The sequence below is a fragment of the Talpa occidentalis genome, unplaced genomic scaffold (genome assembly GCF_014898055.3).
Source record: "Talpa occidentalis isolate TD23 unplaced genomic scaffold, MPIMG_talOcc4v2.1 talOcc4.9, whole genome shotgun sequence".
Taxonomy (NCBI): Eukaryota; Metazoa; Chordata; class Mammalia; order Eulipotyphla; family Talpidae; genus Talpa; species Talpa occidentalis.
Genome location: NW_023605305.1, coordinates 24,364,752 through 24,382,652, shown reverse-complemented (window position 1 = coordinate 24,382,652; position 17,901 = coordinate 24,364,752). Strand labels below are relative to the sequence as shown.

The 17,901-nt window shown below is 50.2% G+C and overlaps 1 protein-coding gene across 2 annotated transcripts; it reads right to left on the bottom strand.

Annotated features, from left to right (window-relative positions):
* Positions 1 to 5,690: 5,690 nt before the first annotated feature.
* On the bottom strand, positions 5,691 to 17,595 carry MFSD2A (MFSD2 lysolipid transporter A, lysophospholipid). Of its 2 annotated transcripts, none has more exons than XM_037500173.2 (14): positions 17,458 to 17,595; positions 15,925 to 16,056; positions 14,056 to 14,219; positions 10,372 to 10,501; positions 10,160 to 10,238; positions 9,602 to 9,759; positions 9,078 to 9,168; positions 8,839 to 8,960; positions 8,543 to 8,626; positions 7,978 to 8,061; positions 7,773 to 7,885; positions 7,207 to 7,350; positions 6,940 to 7,116; positions 5,691 to 6,137 (listed from the first exon to the last, which is right to left on the bottom strand). In XM_037500173.2, exons 1-14 carry the CDS (start codon positions 17,548 to 17,550, stop codon positions 6,074 to 6,076), a joined length of 1,635 nt encoding a protein of 544 aa, XP_037356070.1. In that variant the 5' UTR covers positions 17,551 to 17,595; the 3' UTR covers positions 5,691 to 6,073. The 2 variants fall into 2 exon arrangements, with proteins under 2 accessions (XP_037356070.1, XP_037356069.1); XM_037500172.2 differs by having other exon boundaries at positions 14,056 to 14,180.
* Positions 17,596 to 17,901: the final 306 nt, after the last annotated feature.

Here is a 17,901-nt window from a genome sequence, read left to right as displayed (position 1 = left end):
TGTTTGCTCTTTAATACTTCCACAAAGAAAAAAGAAAACAAAATGGGAAAGAGTATAGATAAAGCAAATTTGCAGATAGGAACTCTACAAATATTAAGGATCAACTGTATGTTTTACTGGGGGAACTTGGAGTAACTTCTGACTCAACCTGGAAGAGTTAATATTCCTAAGAGATGATATTTTGACTTTGTGTTGAAGCCAACACAAGCAGACAAACAACACGGGGGTGATGTAACTAAAAACTAAGTCATACAGAAAAAGTCATACTATCTCTTTCCTATTCCTAGGTATTTTGTTGCTCTCATAAGTATGGTCTCTTTCACCATATCTTATAACCCAGTACTGGGCAAGAAGTATTTCTGCAATGATGGACATGTTCTATAATTACACTAGAACCCAGATGAGAACTTAACATGTAGCTAGAGTGAATGAGAAACTGAATTTTAAGTTTTATTTAATTCTAATTACTTTAAATTTGAGTTCAAACAGCCACATGTGGTCGTGGTTAACATGTGAACAATGAAGTCTTAATTGATTATGGTTTGTATATTGATTTTTGTATGTTAATTTTTTAGCTCATTTCCTCACTGAGTTGTCTTAGTTAGGGTAGTTTTTCATTTGCTTCACTTGGGTTCTCTTGGAATACAAATATGTCATTGACAAGTATAATTTTTATAATTTTGCTGCTCCTTTCCAAGTGTTTTTCTTATTTAGTTTTATTGGCTAATAACTGCAATTAAATGCTATATAATAACAGTGGTGATAGTGTACATCCTTGTTGCTGATTTAGTGGAATATCTAAGAATGATTTCTTCCTTTTTTATATAAAAATGACACAAACAAGTGACAAATGAGTTATTTTGTCCCTAAAACTTACTCCTATTCCAGTGCTCTCTAAATAGAGATGCTACTCTGTTTCCTGTAAGTTAGAAATGTAGGTATCCCCTTTATTTTTCTCTCTCTCCCTTTCCCTCAACCTCTCTCTCAGTTATCCAGACCAATCAGCTGCCAAATCTGGGCTCTTCTTTCCATTTCCACCGCTACCACTCCAGTCTGGTACTTCTTATTACGTAGGAGCATTAAAAAACTAACTTCTTTATTAGTCAGCCTGCTTCCACTTTCCTTCAATCCTTTCTCCACAAAGCATGATATGATCTTCCTAAATTCTTGATCTATCATATGATTCCCTCGCTTAAAATTTGTCAGTGGCGGGCCTCCCTGGTGGCGCGGTGGTTGAGCACTGGGTTGCAAAGCTGCCCGCAGCCTCTGCAGCGCCGGTTCGATCCCCGGCTGCTCCCCAGCCACCGGAGGAGGGTCCCACATGGAGCGCAGACCTCTCCTGCTGCCCGCTGCTCCCCTCAGCAGTGTACTTCGGTCCTTCTGCCTGCTCTGCTCCCCGCTCTGGCTCTGGTGAATTCTCTCACCCTCCCGCGCTTCTGACTGTACCCAGTGCTTGTGTAAATAAATAAATAAATCTTAAAAAAAAAAATTGTCAGTGGCATCTCTCTGCCATTAAGATAATGACCAAAATGTGGAATATGGCCCACCAAGCCCTGTGCCATTTGCCTCTGCTTTCGTACTCAGTCTCATCTTTCTTCCCCTCCCCTTAGTCTTTTTGTTTCAGACACATTGGTCTATCTCTGCTCCTTGACCATGGCATTGAACTTTGGCACGTAACTGTTCCTACTCGGTGAAAGACTATCTCGCTCTCCTTTTCTCTTTGCCTGCTAACTACTACTCATTTCTCAGACCTCAGGAACTCTCAACCATCTCTGAATCTGTCACACACTTTCATAGCTTGTTGCTCTTCCTTGTAACATTCAGGACATTCACTCAGTTAACATCAGTTTTTCCAGGTAAAAACAAAACAAAACACACACACACACACACACACACCCCACCCCCAAGACAGAGCTCTATTGTATCCCCCGCTCTTAATACAGGACCTGGCACACAGTAGATATTCACATAGTATTTGTTGAATAAACAACACTATCCTCTATCTTCGCCTGGGGTCATAATGCATTAGTAGCCTCACTCATATCTCATCTGATTTGAAGAGCTGGGTTATCAGACCCACACCTTGTAGACTGAAACTTGGACATTCTTAGAAGGGTGAGGCTATCACCCAGCCTGAACAGCCAACACTACCAGGAATAGCCAACCAGTGCTGTCTTGCACGTAGTGTTTACTCCTCTCTAGTCAATTCTCCACCTAACATTTTTTAAAAATGCAAATCATTTTTCTGCTTAAAATTTTCAAAGCCTGCTGGCTGCTCTCAAACTTGCACTCTCACTATGGGCTGCAAAGCCTGGATCACCTAGTTCCCGTATACCTCAACAAATCCATCTCATTCCATCAGCCCTCTAGTTCACCTCACTCTGGACACACTGTTTCCTTCAGTATTTCAAATATATCAGGCTCTTTCCTACCTCAGAGTCTTTGCATTAACTCTCTCTTCTACTTGCAATGCTTTCTCCCATTCCCTTGGATGTCTGACTAATTCTCCGTGATGCAAGTCCAACGTCAGTTTTTCAGAAGATTCTTTCCTGCTCATCTGATTTAAAATAGCCTCCATACCAGTTCCCTCTATTACGTCATCCTGCTCATTTCTTTCATGTTTATTACAATTTGAAATTGTCTTATTTATGTCTATTTGTTATTGGTCCCTACCACGAATAGAAGCTATAATCTGTTCACCACTCTATCCCCAGAGCTTTGCCTGTACATAGCACATAGTAGTCTCTTTATAAGTGTTTGGTAAATGGCTAGTCAGTGTCACAGAGTCAGATCTGGACTTTCTTCGGTGCACTATTGAAAGGTGTTGCCTCATTCTTCCAGCAGATGGAGCCCAAGCCACACCTGGTCCCATCCACGGTGGTCTTTAGATTGGCTTGGCTGAGGACTGACGAGGGAGAGGTAGAATTTGTTGTGGTAATGCTAGATTCCAAACACAGAGGAAGTTAAGATGACACTTTGCCCAAAGGATGAGAAGTATGAACTCTCCGGGAAATACCTAGAGTAGCCAATGACTCAAAATGATCCCAGATCACTTTTCTATTTCTTCACCTCCAAAATCATTCTCCAAAAAGTCAGGAGGGGGTCTTTGAGAAGAAAGAGGCAAGAGTTTTCAATTCCAAATCCCCATTGTACAGATAGGGGAAACAGACTAGAAACAGAAGCATCATGATGGGTCAGTGGGCACTGAGTCTGACTCACAAGCCCTCTCCAGTCATAGCTCACATTCATTCAGCTCTTACCCCTTCCACATCCTCTCAGTGCCCCAAGGGGCAGGGGCAAGAATAGTTTTTGAGAGGCACGCTGGAGCGAGCGAGGACACACTAGACCAGTGTCTGCCTGGTGGACCTGATGCCAGAGGTATACTTCGGGGCCAGGTAGGTGGCCTGCAAAAAAAGGTCTATATCTAGATCTGGGGATGGGGAGGTTGGACTCGCACTTGAAGGCAATGAGAACTCACAGAGGATTTCCGAACAGGAGAACTTCTAGGTTATCTTGGGTAGTTTGCAGAAGGAATGTGAGATTGAACCAAAGACAAGGAGACCAGTGAGGATGCTGGTGTAATCTTCCAGGCAAGAGAAGATAAGATCTGAGAAGTTAATTGTAGGGCTGGGAAAGAAGTAAGCTTGAGTGGTTTAGGAAATTAAAAATAATTATTTTTTTTAAGATTTATTTATTTATTTATACAAGCACTGGGTACAGTCAGAAGCGCGGGAGGATGAGAGAATTCACCAGAGCAGAGTGGGGAGCAGAACAGGCAGACTGATGAAATACACTGCTGAGGGGAGCAGCGGGCACAACAGGAGAAGTCTGTCGCGCCATGTGGGACCCTCGCCGGAGGCTGGGGATCGAACCAGCGCTGCAGAGGCTGCGGGCAGCTTCACAGCCCAGCGCTCAACTGCTGCGCCACCAGGGAAGGCCCAATAATTCTTTTTTTAAAGATGAGATTTGGTCATTATTGATTGAAGTAGAGGGGGACATAACCTGAGGCTACCAGAAGGGGAAGATGGGGGATCAGAGCAAAAGGGAGAGGGAGGCCAATGGACTATGGTGGAGGATTACTGGGGCTTTCTTAGGTGGTGGATGTGGTCTGTTAATATACACTTGTAGGATGTGAACCTATACCTATAAAACATATACAGCATTGTAAATTAGGTCTATAGTGATTAGTCAAGGGACACATCAAAGAACATCAAAAACATAAAATGAGGGGTCGAGAGTAAAAATGTGGACTGTTAACTCAATATTAACTTGAGATCAATTTAAAATATATTATAAACATAGAATCTCATGAACCACATGGTAACCTCCAAACAAAAATCCATTGAAGAAACAAACACAAAAAAGAAAATGGAATCCAAACATAACACAAAAGGAAGGTATCAAAGTCTCTCCTGTGTGGAATCCAAAGATATAAAGCAAATAAACAAATGCAAACCCTTAGATTCTGATAGAAGAATGGTAGTTACCAGGGGGAAAGGGACTGGGGGTGGGGAGAAGGGGTAGAGGGATTCAACTGGATGTTGGTAGATGATAACCACACTATAGCTGGTGGGTGTGGTTGTGGTATTTGTATAGGTATGAATCTGTAATGAAACTTAATGCAGTGAAACAACACAGTGCTGTAAACCAATGCTACTTCAAAAAAAATAAAAATAAAAAACTGCTGAGCAGAACTTCATCAGCGAAAATGGAGCCTCCTCCTCCAAAAGGGAGCCCCACACCCAAAGTAAAAACCATGCCTAAATGGTCTAAGTCCTTGTCCCTTCTCTGGGCCTCATTTATCTATCTATAAAATAAAGATCCTGAACTTGTAGCCTTGACACTGCCAGCTTTGGTCCCCTAAAATCTGGAACCTGGCCTAAGTGTGTGAAAGCCATTGATGGGCTGGGGCAAACTTCTACCAGCTTGCAAGAGCTTGTTGTTCAATTTTCAGGAATTTTGCAAGGTAGTACAATCCCTGGGAACTTGGAATTTGCTATGGTGGGAATATTTACACCATGGAAATAGGCAAAAGCTACAAACTAGGTCTTCTCCATGACCTGTTTCTGGTCCAGAGGTGGGTGGTTTCTCACCAGCACACTTGTGTGAGACTTCTCCTCACCACCACACACATACACACGCACACCCAGGTACATTCTCTAGCACTGTCGATTACAGCTGTGGGGAAAGAGTTACAGGGTTCCGGAACCCCACCAGGCTCCACCACAACCAGCCTCTCATGTCAGGGCGGGAAGCACAGCGTGTGGGACTGGGCAGAGCAAGGTCTTCGACCATGTGGTCAGTCATTCTCCGGCACAGGGGAGTGGAGAGTAGAGGTTAAGGCATTGGAGTCCACAGACCTGGGGTAGGATCCAGGTAATTCACCTTTGGTTTTATGATTTCACCTGTCTCCATTGTCCCTGTGGTCTGTCTATGCTGGAATAGTTTGATCATCTTGAAAATGGCCAGTCCCCACTTAGCAAGAAAGCTTCAGGGCTTAAATGAGGATACCAGCTGAGTGGTTGGAAAGCCTCCACATGTAAATATTAGCGATGCTGTTATCACACCTCCAGGAACATGCCCCTTGCCCAGGGCAGCTGAGACTTAGTGCTCCCTCTCACTATCCAAATGTGGGCACAGAAGGACTCAGTGAGTAGGCAAGGGCAAAGACAAACAAGCAGTTCTGTTTAACAGCTTTTATCAAAATTAATAACATTAATAGCTCACAGACATATACATATACATACAACACTATGTACAAGGTCATTAAGTTATTAATTAGTTTCTGTATAAAACGTTTCTATATTAGTGTTCTGGGCTAGGCCCTATCAGTCCTTGGCATAGTCACAGTAGCAGCCCTAGAGCTCAGCCCCAGGAGTGGGCAGAGGGCAGGCAGCATGAATGGCCTTCCTCCTGCTGGGCACATGAGGTGTCCTGGGCCGCTCATGCTTGGACTCCCTTCCTGGCACCTGGAGACCAGCTGTTCAGTGAGCTGGCAAGTAGGTCCGGAGTCCTCTGTGTGGCCTGGAGACACAGGCCCCGTGTGTAGTGGCTTTGAGCAACCCAGAAGACCCTAGAGGATGCTGGCCAGCTCTGTAGAGTCTGTGTCGGAGCAGCCGGAGCTGCTGGCCTCTTCCCTGCAAGAGCCAGAGGAGACAGGTTGGAGGAAGCATCCTTAACCCACCCTTCACCCCCACCCACTTGTTGCTCATAGGATCTACTTTCTTGCCAGAAGGTAGATGGTTTACACATGCCTACTTTTGGTTCAGAAACTGCTGGTAGACCTTTGGGCTGTTTGTGTTGCCCGTAGGACTGCACTCTGGCCTGAGCTGGGTGATGGGCTGGCATGACTCACTCCAGCCTGTCCTCTGGTTTCCTGCAAGGCAGGACTTGGGCCCTACCAGAAGAGCTGTACCCCAGGGGAGCCATGAAGAATACAGGTGCTGGAGTCAGAATGCCAGGGTTCAAACCCAGCCCTACCCCCTAGCAGATGGCTAAGCCTCATTGTCTACATCAGTCCCTCTTCCTGGCTAAGCCTCAGTGTCTATATCAGTCGAGTGGGAATCCATAGGCCAGGGAACACCCAGGGACTGTTGAACACCCAGGGACTGTTGAAGATTGTCAGAAATCATGAATGCACATTCCCTATGATGGAAACTCCTTGAGGGTAGGGATTTTTGTTTCATTCACTAGCACAAAATGTCTGGCACATTGTAGGTTTCTAGCCAATACATGTAAATGCCCTCAGCACAGTGCCTGGTGTGTAACTCAGCGGTGAAGAAATGTCAGTTGCCATTATTCTGCATTGGCAGTGGGAAGGGGTAGAGGAGCTATGGGGAAGACGTGCAGGGAGAAGATGGACTTGGCCACAGGAGGCTGAGAGCCGAGACTGGATGGTGCTACCTCCTGGATCCTGCCCCACCCCTCCGCCCCGCTCACCTCAGAGCCTGCAGGGCCTTCTTGTTCTGCCGCCGTTTCTCCTCATCAATGGGGTACAGTTTGAAGAGCAGCAGGCCCAGCAGGATGAGGGCTATAGGAGTCATGGTCACCAGCATCTTCAATGTAAACTTGACATGTTCCGGCTGGGAGCAGCCACGGGTCTGGTACCCAGCAAAGCTGTGGGAGCCAATGGGAGGCGAGAGGTGAGGAGGGGACACTTGGGGTCTGGCCCTACCCAGCAGTGCCCCAGGCCTCCACCCCACTCACTCGAGACTGAGGGTAGAGATACCCATTGAGACACCGGAAGCAAACTTGGTGAAGAAGACATAGAAGGAGAAGAAGATAGGCTCAGTCCCAACGGAGTGGGGCTGTTTCAAGTGGAAGTCATCGATGACGTCAGGCAGCATGGACCTACAGAGAGTGGGAGCAGCATGAGCACCCACCTGCCTAGCACCCCAGCCCCCACAACCCATCTGGCGCATTAGGACAGAGGTGTCAGTGACAAGAGGTGGCCCTCTGGGGTTTTCAGGCCCTGGCTTACATCAGGAAGTCAAGGACCCTTTCATGTGAATAAGAGGGCCCTTTCCTCCAAGATAAAGTAGTCTCCTGCAAGCGCTCAGCCAGATTTAAGCCCCATTTTCCACCTAAGTGGGTGCCCAGTCCACATCCTGTACAACCCCATAAGGGAGACCTGTCCATCCTCCCCCTGTGCCCAGAATGGGACCACAGGATGGCTGACAGGAGGAACTGCCACAGAATTCTCCCCAAGAAGCTTCCAAGATGGGGTGTGGGGGTGCTGGGGAACACATTCAGGTGGGCCTACGTATACTTACCAGGGAAGTAAGAAGGCAGCTGCTACACTGATGCCTGCTGCCACAGCCACCACATATGTGATGATCAGGTTTCTCTCTATGAGGGCCACCAGGATGAGAAACGGCACTGCTGACTAGGGGAGCAGGTGCAGGAAGACAAGTCAGGCAGGAGGCTCCCACTGAAACCCCCAACCAGCCCAGGCCCTGTCCCCTCAGTCCCACTCACGGAGATGCCAATGTAAACAGCTGTCTTCTTGCCAAACCGGGTTAGGAACCACTGCCAGAAAGGAATGGTCAATGTGGCTGAGAGCTATGGGAGGACAAAAGGGGTGAGAGTTAGGGAACCCCTCTGCCCTCCCTAGAGCCCCTGGTGCTCCCTGCCCTCCCAGAGAGCATCTGGGCAGCAAAAAGGTTGACGGGCACCTCTGACAGTTCTGCAGGGGAGCTGAGCTAGTCCCAAGCTCATCTCCTGCCTTCTTGGAGTGCAACTGAGCCTGAAGTCCCAAAGCTCTTGACCTCCATCTTTGCTTTTTCTGTGCTATTTGAACATCTAACCCCAAACTCCTTCCTTCCCTAGTTATTGAGACCTAAGGGACACACAACATTGCATGACTTTAAGGGATGACAACATAGTGATTTGATATATGTACACTTTCTTTCACATGCCAACCCAAGCAATTGAAAGTCAGCTCCAATCAAATATTCTGAGATACCTCCCCCACTTGGGCAGGTCTAGAAGACATTCCTGACTATCTAAAGACCCTATCCGCCCCTCAAGGTCCCACACGCACCATGATGGCCAGGAGCAGATTCTGGAACTCGTTGTGGAAGCCCAAGGTATAGGTGCAAAACAAGGCGAAGTTTCCCTCCACCAGCTGGGGGTGGGGTAGGATAGGGGAAGAAAACACAAGAGAAGAGGTGAGGCTGGAGTCAAGCTTCCCTAAGATATTTCACATACTCCACAGAGCTCTGCTCTCCCAACCCCATTCCACCTGTCCCTCAGACTTTGTCCCATCTGGAGTCCTTGGCCAGCCCCACCCTCCGTGCACCCCTCACCTCAGGCTGATCATGTTAGGCCCCCACTCACCATGAAAGCCAGGGAGGTGAAGAGGAAGGCGGCAATAAGCTTGACGTATGGGCCGTGGGTCATGACCAGCCGGAGACCCCGAAAGAAGGACATCGACCCAGCCTGCTGAGTCTCATAGGGTTCTGGAGACCAAAGTGGACAGTGAGGAGGAAGCAGAGGTCCCTCTCAAAATGTAAGACGCAGGCAGAGAGACAAAGCACCCCATGCTAAGGCCTGCATCCCTTCCCAAGGGTCCTCACCTCTCTGTTCCCGAACACCCAGGATCAGGGTGATAGCACAGAGGACATAGATGGAGGCAATGGCGCCTGCTGCCCACAGGTATGCCTCTTGCTGCAAAGGTAAAGAGAGAGAATCAGTCTGATCTCATCCCAACACCCAGAAGCAGGGACCAGTCCCTTCTTCTCTGGGGCCTTACTGTCTCTACCTGTGGAATGGGAGAAGACTCCTAGGCCTGTTGCTACTTCCCTAGGCTGGACAATATCCCAGAGGGACAAAAATGTTAAGAAGGTAATCTTTAGAGTCTGAGAGCCCACAGTTCAAATAATCCCGATTCTAATTTCTGCAACCCATTAGCTCTATTACTCTGGAAAATTATTTGACCTCTCTATGCTTCAGTTTTTTTATCTGCAAAGTGGACATGTAGCGGTTTGCCTATCAAACACCCAGCATTTAATAAATCCTAGCTACTAGCACTATTTTGAGGATAAGAAACCACCCGATCTTTCCTCATGTCCCCAAATCCTTGCCTTGCCAGAGGGCTTACCGTTTTTTTGATTGAGAGGGCACTCTGTGTGCGGTTGGCATCTTCCAAGGCCACTCCAAAAGGACCGGGGAGCGGGATACAAGGCACAGCTGCTTGGCCCACGATTTGCCCCTGGATTGCTGTGCCCAGCACTGTGCCTAGGACCTCCACAGTCATCCCTGAGCAGGGAAAAGCAGGTCCTTTGGAGGAGCCACATGGCTTGAGGGTCCCCAGGGAGGAAAGTCGGATGGATAGAAGCCCAGCTCTAGCCCCAGGTGATGGCAGTAGGTACAGGTGTGGGGGGGTGGGTAAGGGGGGTGCGGAAGGGGGGAATAGGATGATAGGGTAACTGTGGGATAGTGGGGTAGATGGCACTTTGCCTTAAACTCATGGCCTTGATGTCTGACCACTGGTTAGTCTCTGCACCCCTCTGGCCTCACCAGATCAATAATGGGATTGCTATTTTTAAGATGGTTTCACCACCACACCCAAGAGAAGAGCTGAGAATTGGGCTTGAAAGGGGAACAGTGTGGCAGGAGGCTCCCTATGGGAGGGATCAGTGGGATGGGGGAGACTTACGATATGCAGTGGCCGAATCCCGCTCACTCTGCTCTGTGCTGATGAACATGGTGAGAGCTGAGTAGGGAACGTGGAAACACTGGTATGGAAGAGAGGCCCTTGGCCAGTCAGATGATGGACAAACAGATGTGGCTTCGGGCACCAACCCTAGAGGCCCCAGGGATTGCCCTTACCCCTGGCTCCCAGATGCCCTGGGAGGTACCCATACTCACCGTGACCAGTGTCTCAAAGAGGCAATAGAAAAGCAGGTACCACAGCATACTCATCGGACTGTGCGAGAAGTCAGGCACGAACCAGATGAGGAAATAGGCAATGATGGCCAGGGGTGTGGAGAAGATGATCCTGAGGGAAGGGGAGGTCTGAGTTGGAGCTGTGTGCCAAAACCCGGGGCTCTAAGCTTGCCTCACAGGGCGCCCACTGGCAAGGAAGTCCCTTCTCCTAAGTCCACCTGCCCCAGGGTCTCTTGGAAGAGACTGATGGCCAAGCCTAGAAGAATAGGCCCTTGGGCTGAAATGAGCATGGAGCATGATATCAGACCCTGAGACTCATCTGCGTCTCCCCTGGAGTGAGGCCTCCAGAGACAGGGGCTTCCTATGACTGGGGTTGCTGAGAAGGGAGGCCAAGAAGGCCAAGAAGGGAGGCCCTGTGGCGGGGCAGGAAGAAGGAGCACCCTCAACACTGGTGTTCTCAGACATGCATGTGTGTATGAGTGCGCGTGCGCACACACGCGCAGACACCCACACTGTGCACACCCACAAGGGTGGGGAGGCCAACTCTAAGCAAAGGTTTTCCTTTAAGAGAAGCCACAGGGGAAGCCTGGGTCTAGTGAAAGAACCACGAGGGAAGCAGATGCCTTTTGAGCCACAGGCCATCACTAGTGGTTAGGCCTCAGGATGGCTTCATTTCAGCTTCAGTAAGGATGTCAGCAGAGAGCAGCAGTCCAAAGCAGACTTGAAGCCACACTGCAAGTCTGTCAGCAACTCTAACCTCATCTTGGGCAAGTTGTTTAACTTCTCTGAGGCTCATTTTCTCATCTGTAAAATGAGAAGAGTGATAACTCCTGCCCGGGCATTCAACCTTTACTCAGGTAACATTCAAGTGCCAACCATGGGCGGGCACTAGTCTCCTGACTTGGGATGTACCAGTGAACAAAACCCATGAAGGCCATTGCTCTTGCCCAATTTTCATTCTAGCTGGTGAATAAAAACACAAACGCAATTTAAAAGGTACATTTATTATTAAGTCTTAAAAAGGAAAAAATTTGTCACCTACTTCAACAGAGATGACTCTGAGGAGATTATACTAAGTGAAATAAGCCAGACACAAAATGACACATTTGTGCTACCCTGATATGTGGTTCCAAGAATAGTCAGTTTCGTAGAAACACAGGAAGTAAGTGTGGTGATTGTGGGGAGTTATTTTGTGAATAGGTTAATTTTTTTAATACAATTTAAGAAGATAGAAAGCTTCTGGAGAGGGATGGTGACAATTGTACTTAATGTATTTTTTAATCACATTTTTTAAAAGTTCACATATCATTTTAAAAAGTGATTAGGTGCTTTGGAGAAAAACAGGCTAAAGAGGATTTGGAGGATGGGTATGCAATTTACCACACAGAGGTATGGTGAGGAGGTGACATCTGAGAAGCCCTCTCTAAGAAGGTGACATGTGCCAAGACTTGAGTAAGAGGAGGGTGCTGGCTTTGAGAATATCTGAGGCAAGAGCAGGCCAGGGGAGCAGTTAGTACAAAGGTCCTCAGGTAGGAGGCTTCCCTGGCAGGCCTGAGGAAATGCAGGAGGCCCACGGGGCTGGGTGAGGGGGATGAAATTAGATGAAGCTGGCACACCATCACATGGGTTTTACAGGTCATTGTAAGGAGTTTTATTCTCCTTCGTAGGACTGAAGTAGTTTTGAGAATTAAATAAGTTGATATTAAAATGTAGAAGAGTGCTTGGGACATAGTATTTGCTGTGATTATCATACCAGGAAGTTCAGCAGGAGAGTGCAGGCCCACAGCCTGAGAATCAGATCTTCCAGCCCAGACCTATTACCTCTCAGTGTGACCCTGCTGCCACCTGCCTCTCACTGAGTGGCCTTGGGACCTCAGGGATCTTCCTGGTCTGGAGTGAGAGATTTATTCCTTTTTTTTTTTTTCCCTCCTCCCCACCTCCCCCTACCCCCCATACCACCCCCTGCCCTTCTTGAAGTGAGGCATTTAAATGCTGGCTGACAGCAGTGGCTGGTGTGGTGTCGGGGAAGAAAGGAGACCACATAGCTCATGAATCCCAAAATGCCCAGCATTTTTCTACACTGAAAGGAAAAGGGGGGCCTGTCCCTGGACCTCCCTGGTGTGCTCAGGGAGGTGGTCACTTACACAGTGGCCCAGCAGCCCACAAGTGATCCAGAGACGGGAGGTGGGGGTGCCTCTTGAGAGGTATCGCCAGGAGTTAGTGCCAGACAAGCGAGGACATGTACACAGACACGCTGCTAAAGCTGCCGCTGTACCTGCCCAGTGAGAGGCCCTCAGATCCTACTTCCCACAGAGAGGGCCTCCTCTGCTCTGCCTCTTTGCCTCCTCCACCCCTCCCGAGTCCACGTGTCTCCCCGGAGAACAAGGGCTCCTCATCAGCCTTCATCACTCACTCCATCCTCTCCGCCTAGGCAGCTGCACCACCACCACCAGGAACCCAGAGTGACAGAGAATAACCCCAGGCTGTGCAGAGATGGGCTGGCCAGGGCTGCTGCCTCCTATTGGCTAGGCCTCATGAGGCGATGTGGCAGCCGGAGCCCCGCCTCCCACCAGCTGCCAAGGAGTATTTCAGGGCTGGGTCTCATGGGCCAGCTTGCTGGGAGCCCAGAGCAGCCTGCCCAGGTGAGATTGGCTGTCCTGCCTCCTGGCCCTGAAGCCTGGATCAAAGGCCCCAACCTGGGCCTTAGCCAGGGGCTGGTGGGATTGTGGCCTCATGGGAAAGGAAGCTGTTGGGGGTTGGGGGCTGTGGGAAGAGCTTTGAAGGCCGGAGACCAGGTATGGGCACCCCTGGGGCAGGAAGGCGCCCACTTGAGCCTGGATGGGCTGGAGATGAAAGGGGTATGTCACCCCCCCACCAAGCAGGATGTCCTGGAGGGAACCAGAGCCCCAGCCTGTCTTGTATGTCTCCCTTTGCCTCTGATCTGTCCACTACCTCCCACAGCCCAAAGCTGAGTAGTACAGGCTTTGTACCAAGGGTAAAAGGTAGTTCACATGATTTGAGGGGCCAGAAATTGTGGATCTGCTATTCTGTTCTTGGTATTACCTTCCACCCTTGCCCACCAGGAGCCAGTATGAAAGGTTGCCAAAATTACACATCACTTAATGTGTGCCAGGCACTATTTCAAGCCTATAATGAAATACTTTATCCTCACCACAATCCCATGAGATAGGCATAACTATTATCCCCATCTAGCAGATGAAGAAAACTTGAGGCTCAGAGATGTTAAGTGACTTGCCCAAGATTGCACAGCTCTATGTGGTGAGTCAGGGATTCAGACACAGGTAGGCTGGCCCCTGAGTGTAACTTCTCAACCATTATGCTGTACTACCTCTGCCATTATGGGAAGTGATTGGGAGAAGTCAGAATTCCATCTTCTTTGACAGAAATGGACTTTGGGCAGCAAGAGGGCCTGGACCAGGCGAAGCTACTCAGTTTAGCAATTTGGTCAGCCTGGGAATGAACTAGCAGGGCATCCTAGTTCCCATGCATGGGGCAGTTGAGGCCTCAAGTTTGGGCTTCAACACTTGCATTTTTGTGTCATTTCTTCTCACCCTCCAGCCTGTGACAAGCCAGATGGATGGACCAAAGGGTCGATCTACCGAAAGTCTTGCCTTTTGCCACCTTGAAGGAGTTGCTTCTACTCACCAGGGCATGAGGCGGCCCAAGCGGGTCCAAGAAGATTTGCTAATGCAGAAGCCCACCAGGGGGTCCGTGAAGGCATCCCAAGCTCGGCCCACAAATAGGATGATGGAGGCAGATAAAGGGCTTACCTGGAATGGGGAAGAGGCAAAAGATGACCCCTCAACCTTCTACCACCTCAACCCTCACTGGTAGGCAAAAGCAGGGACTCCTTCCCTGCCTCAGCTAGGTCCTTGGGACACTGTACTACTCCCACCCAGACCATAAGCATCTTCACCTGCCTTTTTAATAAAGACAATTAACAGTTCTCAATAGCAGCACTGTGTGCCCCCTTAGAATTTTTCCCAGATCTGTCCCCTTAAGGCCCTCCATCCACTGCCCTTCTCCACACCCCCATCAACTAGAATGAATCCAAAATAATTTTCTTGCCTCACATCCTCCCACCCCCAACATCAGAAGCAGCATTTTCTGAGTGGCCACAGCATACCCCAATTTCCTCATCGGTATAATGGGAGTTATGATTCCTGTCTTACAGGGTGAGATTCTCTTTTGGATGTAGTAAAAGGATCCCATAGATGCTTTTAAAAAATGATCTGCCACTACCCACTCAAGTCATCCCCTTCCCCAAAGCGTCTAGTCTAAATATACCGCTTCATGGACTCTTCCTTATCCATTGAGGCACTACTATTGGGGGTTTTTTTTTGGGGGGGGTTAGATTTTAATTTTCATTTAATTTATTTATTTATTTTATTTATTTATTCAAGCACTGGGTACAGTCAGAAGCACGGGAGGGTGAGAGAATTCACCAGAGCCAGAGCGGGGAGCAGAGCAGGCAGAAGGACCGAAGTACACTGCTGAGGGGAGCAGCGGGCGGCAGGAGAGGTCTGCGCGCCATGTGGGATCCTCCTCCGGTGGCCGGGGAGCAGCTGGGGAGCAGCCAGGGATCGAACAGGTGCTGCAGAGGCTGCGGGCAGCTTCGCAACCCAGCGCTCAACCGCTGCGCCACTGGGGAGGTCCGAGGCACTGCTATTGTTATTGCTCTGGGAAGCTGAGAGCTTCTCCCACACTGCAGTCTCCCTGGTCTTTCTGGACCATAACACTCACAGCTTTACACTTGGATTGCAGTTTCCTCATATTTGCACCCCACTCCGGGTCCAGCTCATGGGAGCTGCTCAAAAACTAGCTGAATGCAGTTATTTGTCTTTTCTGGGGATCAGTGTTCCCACCTATAAATGGATACAACCAAGATGCCTTGCTTGTAAAGTCAGATGCTACATGAAAAAGACAGCCAGTATGCCAGCCAGGGCTGTTCAGCCTCCCACTCTTCCATTCAGACAAGGTGAATTCTCAGGATGCCAGGCTGCTAGCCAAGCCTTTTCAAAGCACAGAGGAACCCTGCTTCACCCTAAGTACTGCTCCCAAAGACTCTGTGTACTGGGGCAACCTAACCTAGCCCAGCACTTGAGGACCCTTCTGCCCACTAACATGCCTCTGCGGCTCGGGAGAAGGTGGGATGCTCCTCGTCCACAAGTCTGGCAACATCCGCTAAACCCTGAGCCAAGCCAGCTGACTGTTGTCCAGCCAGGGACATGGTGTGTTAGTCTCTTCTAAGAACAGCGTCACCAGCGGGCTCTGTTGCTTTTGCCAGGCAAGGAGGAGTTGCCTGACCTTGCTAGTTAAGAACAGTGGGGCAGACAGACTCCCTTTCCAGATACTTTCCAAAACCTGTTTCTCAGTGACTGTAACCTGAGAGGCAGCAAGTAGAGGTTCCTGGTCCCATTTCACAGATGGGGAAAACTGAATGACGCTACCAGGGCATCCTAGTCTTTCCCACCTTGGGATGTTAGAGGAGCTTTGGCAGCTCAGCCCACTCACCTGAGCCACATCCAACAGGTAGATCTGCAGGAAGAACCCCAGGGCACAGCCTGTCACCTGGTAGGGTGCCCCCCCAACTGCATAGCAAAGCTTGTTGCAAATGGACAACTGCTGTTTCTTCTTTGGCTCTTTCTGTGAGGAGGAAAGGATGACAATAGATTCAACATTCTGGCTTCCATCCTAGAAGGTTCCAGAGGCAGAACCATCCCCCAACCAGCTCTGCCAGACAGAACAAATCTGCTTTGCCCTTTTCCCATCCAGAGAGATCCCACTTCCCACAAGAAAAGAAAGGTATTCTCTGTTCTTATATACCCGGAAAAGGGGAATCCATATTGAGGAATTTGTGCCTAAAACCATGTAGCCCACCCTATGCCCCCAGTTTCTGAATAAACCTATCAGATCACTACACCTAAAAAACTCCCCTGAAGGCCTCAGTCACACTCCTTTCCAAGATGAAGTGGGAGCATGCTCCAGCAGTGGACCTGTCTCCACCTGGTACCAACTGCTACAACCTGAAAATCCTCTTGCTGCCAATAGCTGCCTAAGCCCAGCCCTGGCTCCCACCCTCGTTCAGAGGCCAGGAGATACCTGCCTACCAGGTGAGGGCTCTGGAGAGCTGAGAGGCCCAGCCCAGCTGCTCCTACTTCTTCCCAGAGCTCCCAGGCCCCAGGAGGCAGTCAGAGCTTCAGGCAAACCTAGGCGCTGTCCTACCCTCCCTCCCGCTGCCCTCCTCCCCAGCTCCTAGGGGAGCTTGGAGAGGGGAGGAAAGGGCTCTAGGTGCAGGGCTGAGCCCCCTCTGGGTGGGGCACCAGGGAGAGTTAAGGTTGCCCAGGGAAAGAAGAGATTACTCAAACATAGTAGCAGCGTAATAGCTCGCTCGCCATACTCCTGCCAAGGATCAGTTAATAAAATTAAAAGGAAAGGCAGCAACCCCAGAGTCAGGTATCTATTGCCTGGGATCACCCCCCGGAGCTGCGGGATTTCTTTGGGTGTTTCAGTATGTCCGGAGAGCTGGAGACGGCGCAGGGGTGAGGAAGACACGCACACCCCGCCTGAGAGCTGACTCGGCGCTCACACAAAAAGCGCGCGCGGCTGCTTTAAGAGCGGAGCCCTTGTTCTGATGAATGAACTTGAGCGGACCCCCCAGCCGAGTGGAGGGGACAATGTAGGTGTAAGGCAGTGGGGGCTGGGAGTTGAGGGATGGGAAACCAAGGGGGATTTCCAGGCTTCCAGGGCGAAAAAACCTAAACTCTATATGTCACTGACAAACGGAAACCCCACCGGCGAGCCCGGCACCCACCACGTGGAGAGGCTGCTCGCCCAGAGGCAGCGCAGGGCTGGGCCCAGAAAGGGGGCGCCTCGAATCCCTCTTCATCACCCGGGCCCCGGACTACTCGCGGGCCCGCTCCTGCCCTGGGCTCTCCGGTCCGGTCACGCCAAGGCCAAGGCGCCCCAGGACCAGGCCTACCCTGGAGGACCCCCTCGCTGCCTGTCCCCCACCACACGCCCGCCACTGGGGTGCCGTGGCCTCACCTTCACTTGGGCCGGGTGTTCACCGGCTTGGAGGACACCGGTGGGCAACAGTCCAGTCGCGGACCCGCTCTCGGCGCCCTGTCCTTTGGCCATGACCCGCGGGCCACGCCGCCAGGGACCCGGACCCCGGGACGCAACTCTGCTCCGCGGGCCTCAGCGCTGCCCGGCTCGCGTGGTAGTAGCCGCCGCCGCCCGCCACCGTGGTCGTGTGTGTCCTGGTAAACCCGGCCGCCGGCAGGACGCACTCGCTAGCATGCCGGCTCGCGCCTCTTTAAGGTTCAGCCAGACCAGGATCTAAGCCAGGCCCCTCGGTAGAACCTCCTCCCTCGCCTCCCACTCGCCCCGCCCTGCAGGGTCAGAGCCGGAGATCCCTGTCGGGCCCCGGTCTCGCCAGCAGGGAGAGACGTGGAGACTCACCTTATTCGCACGAGGAAACTGTGCCCA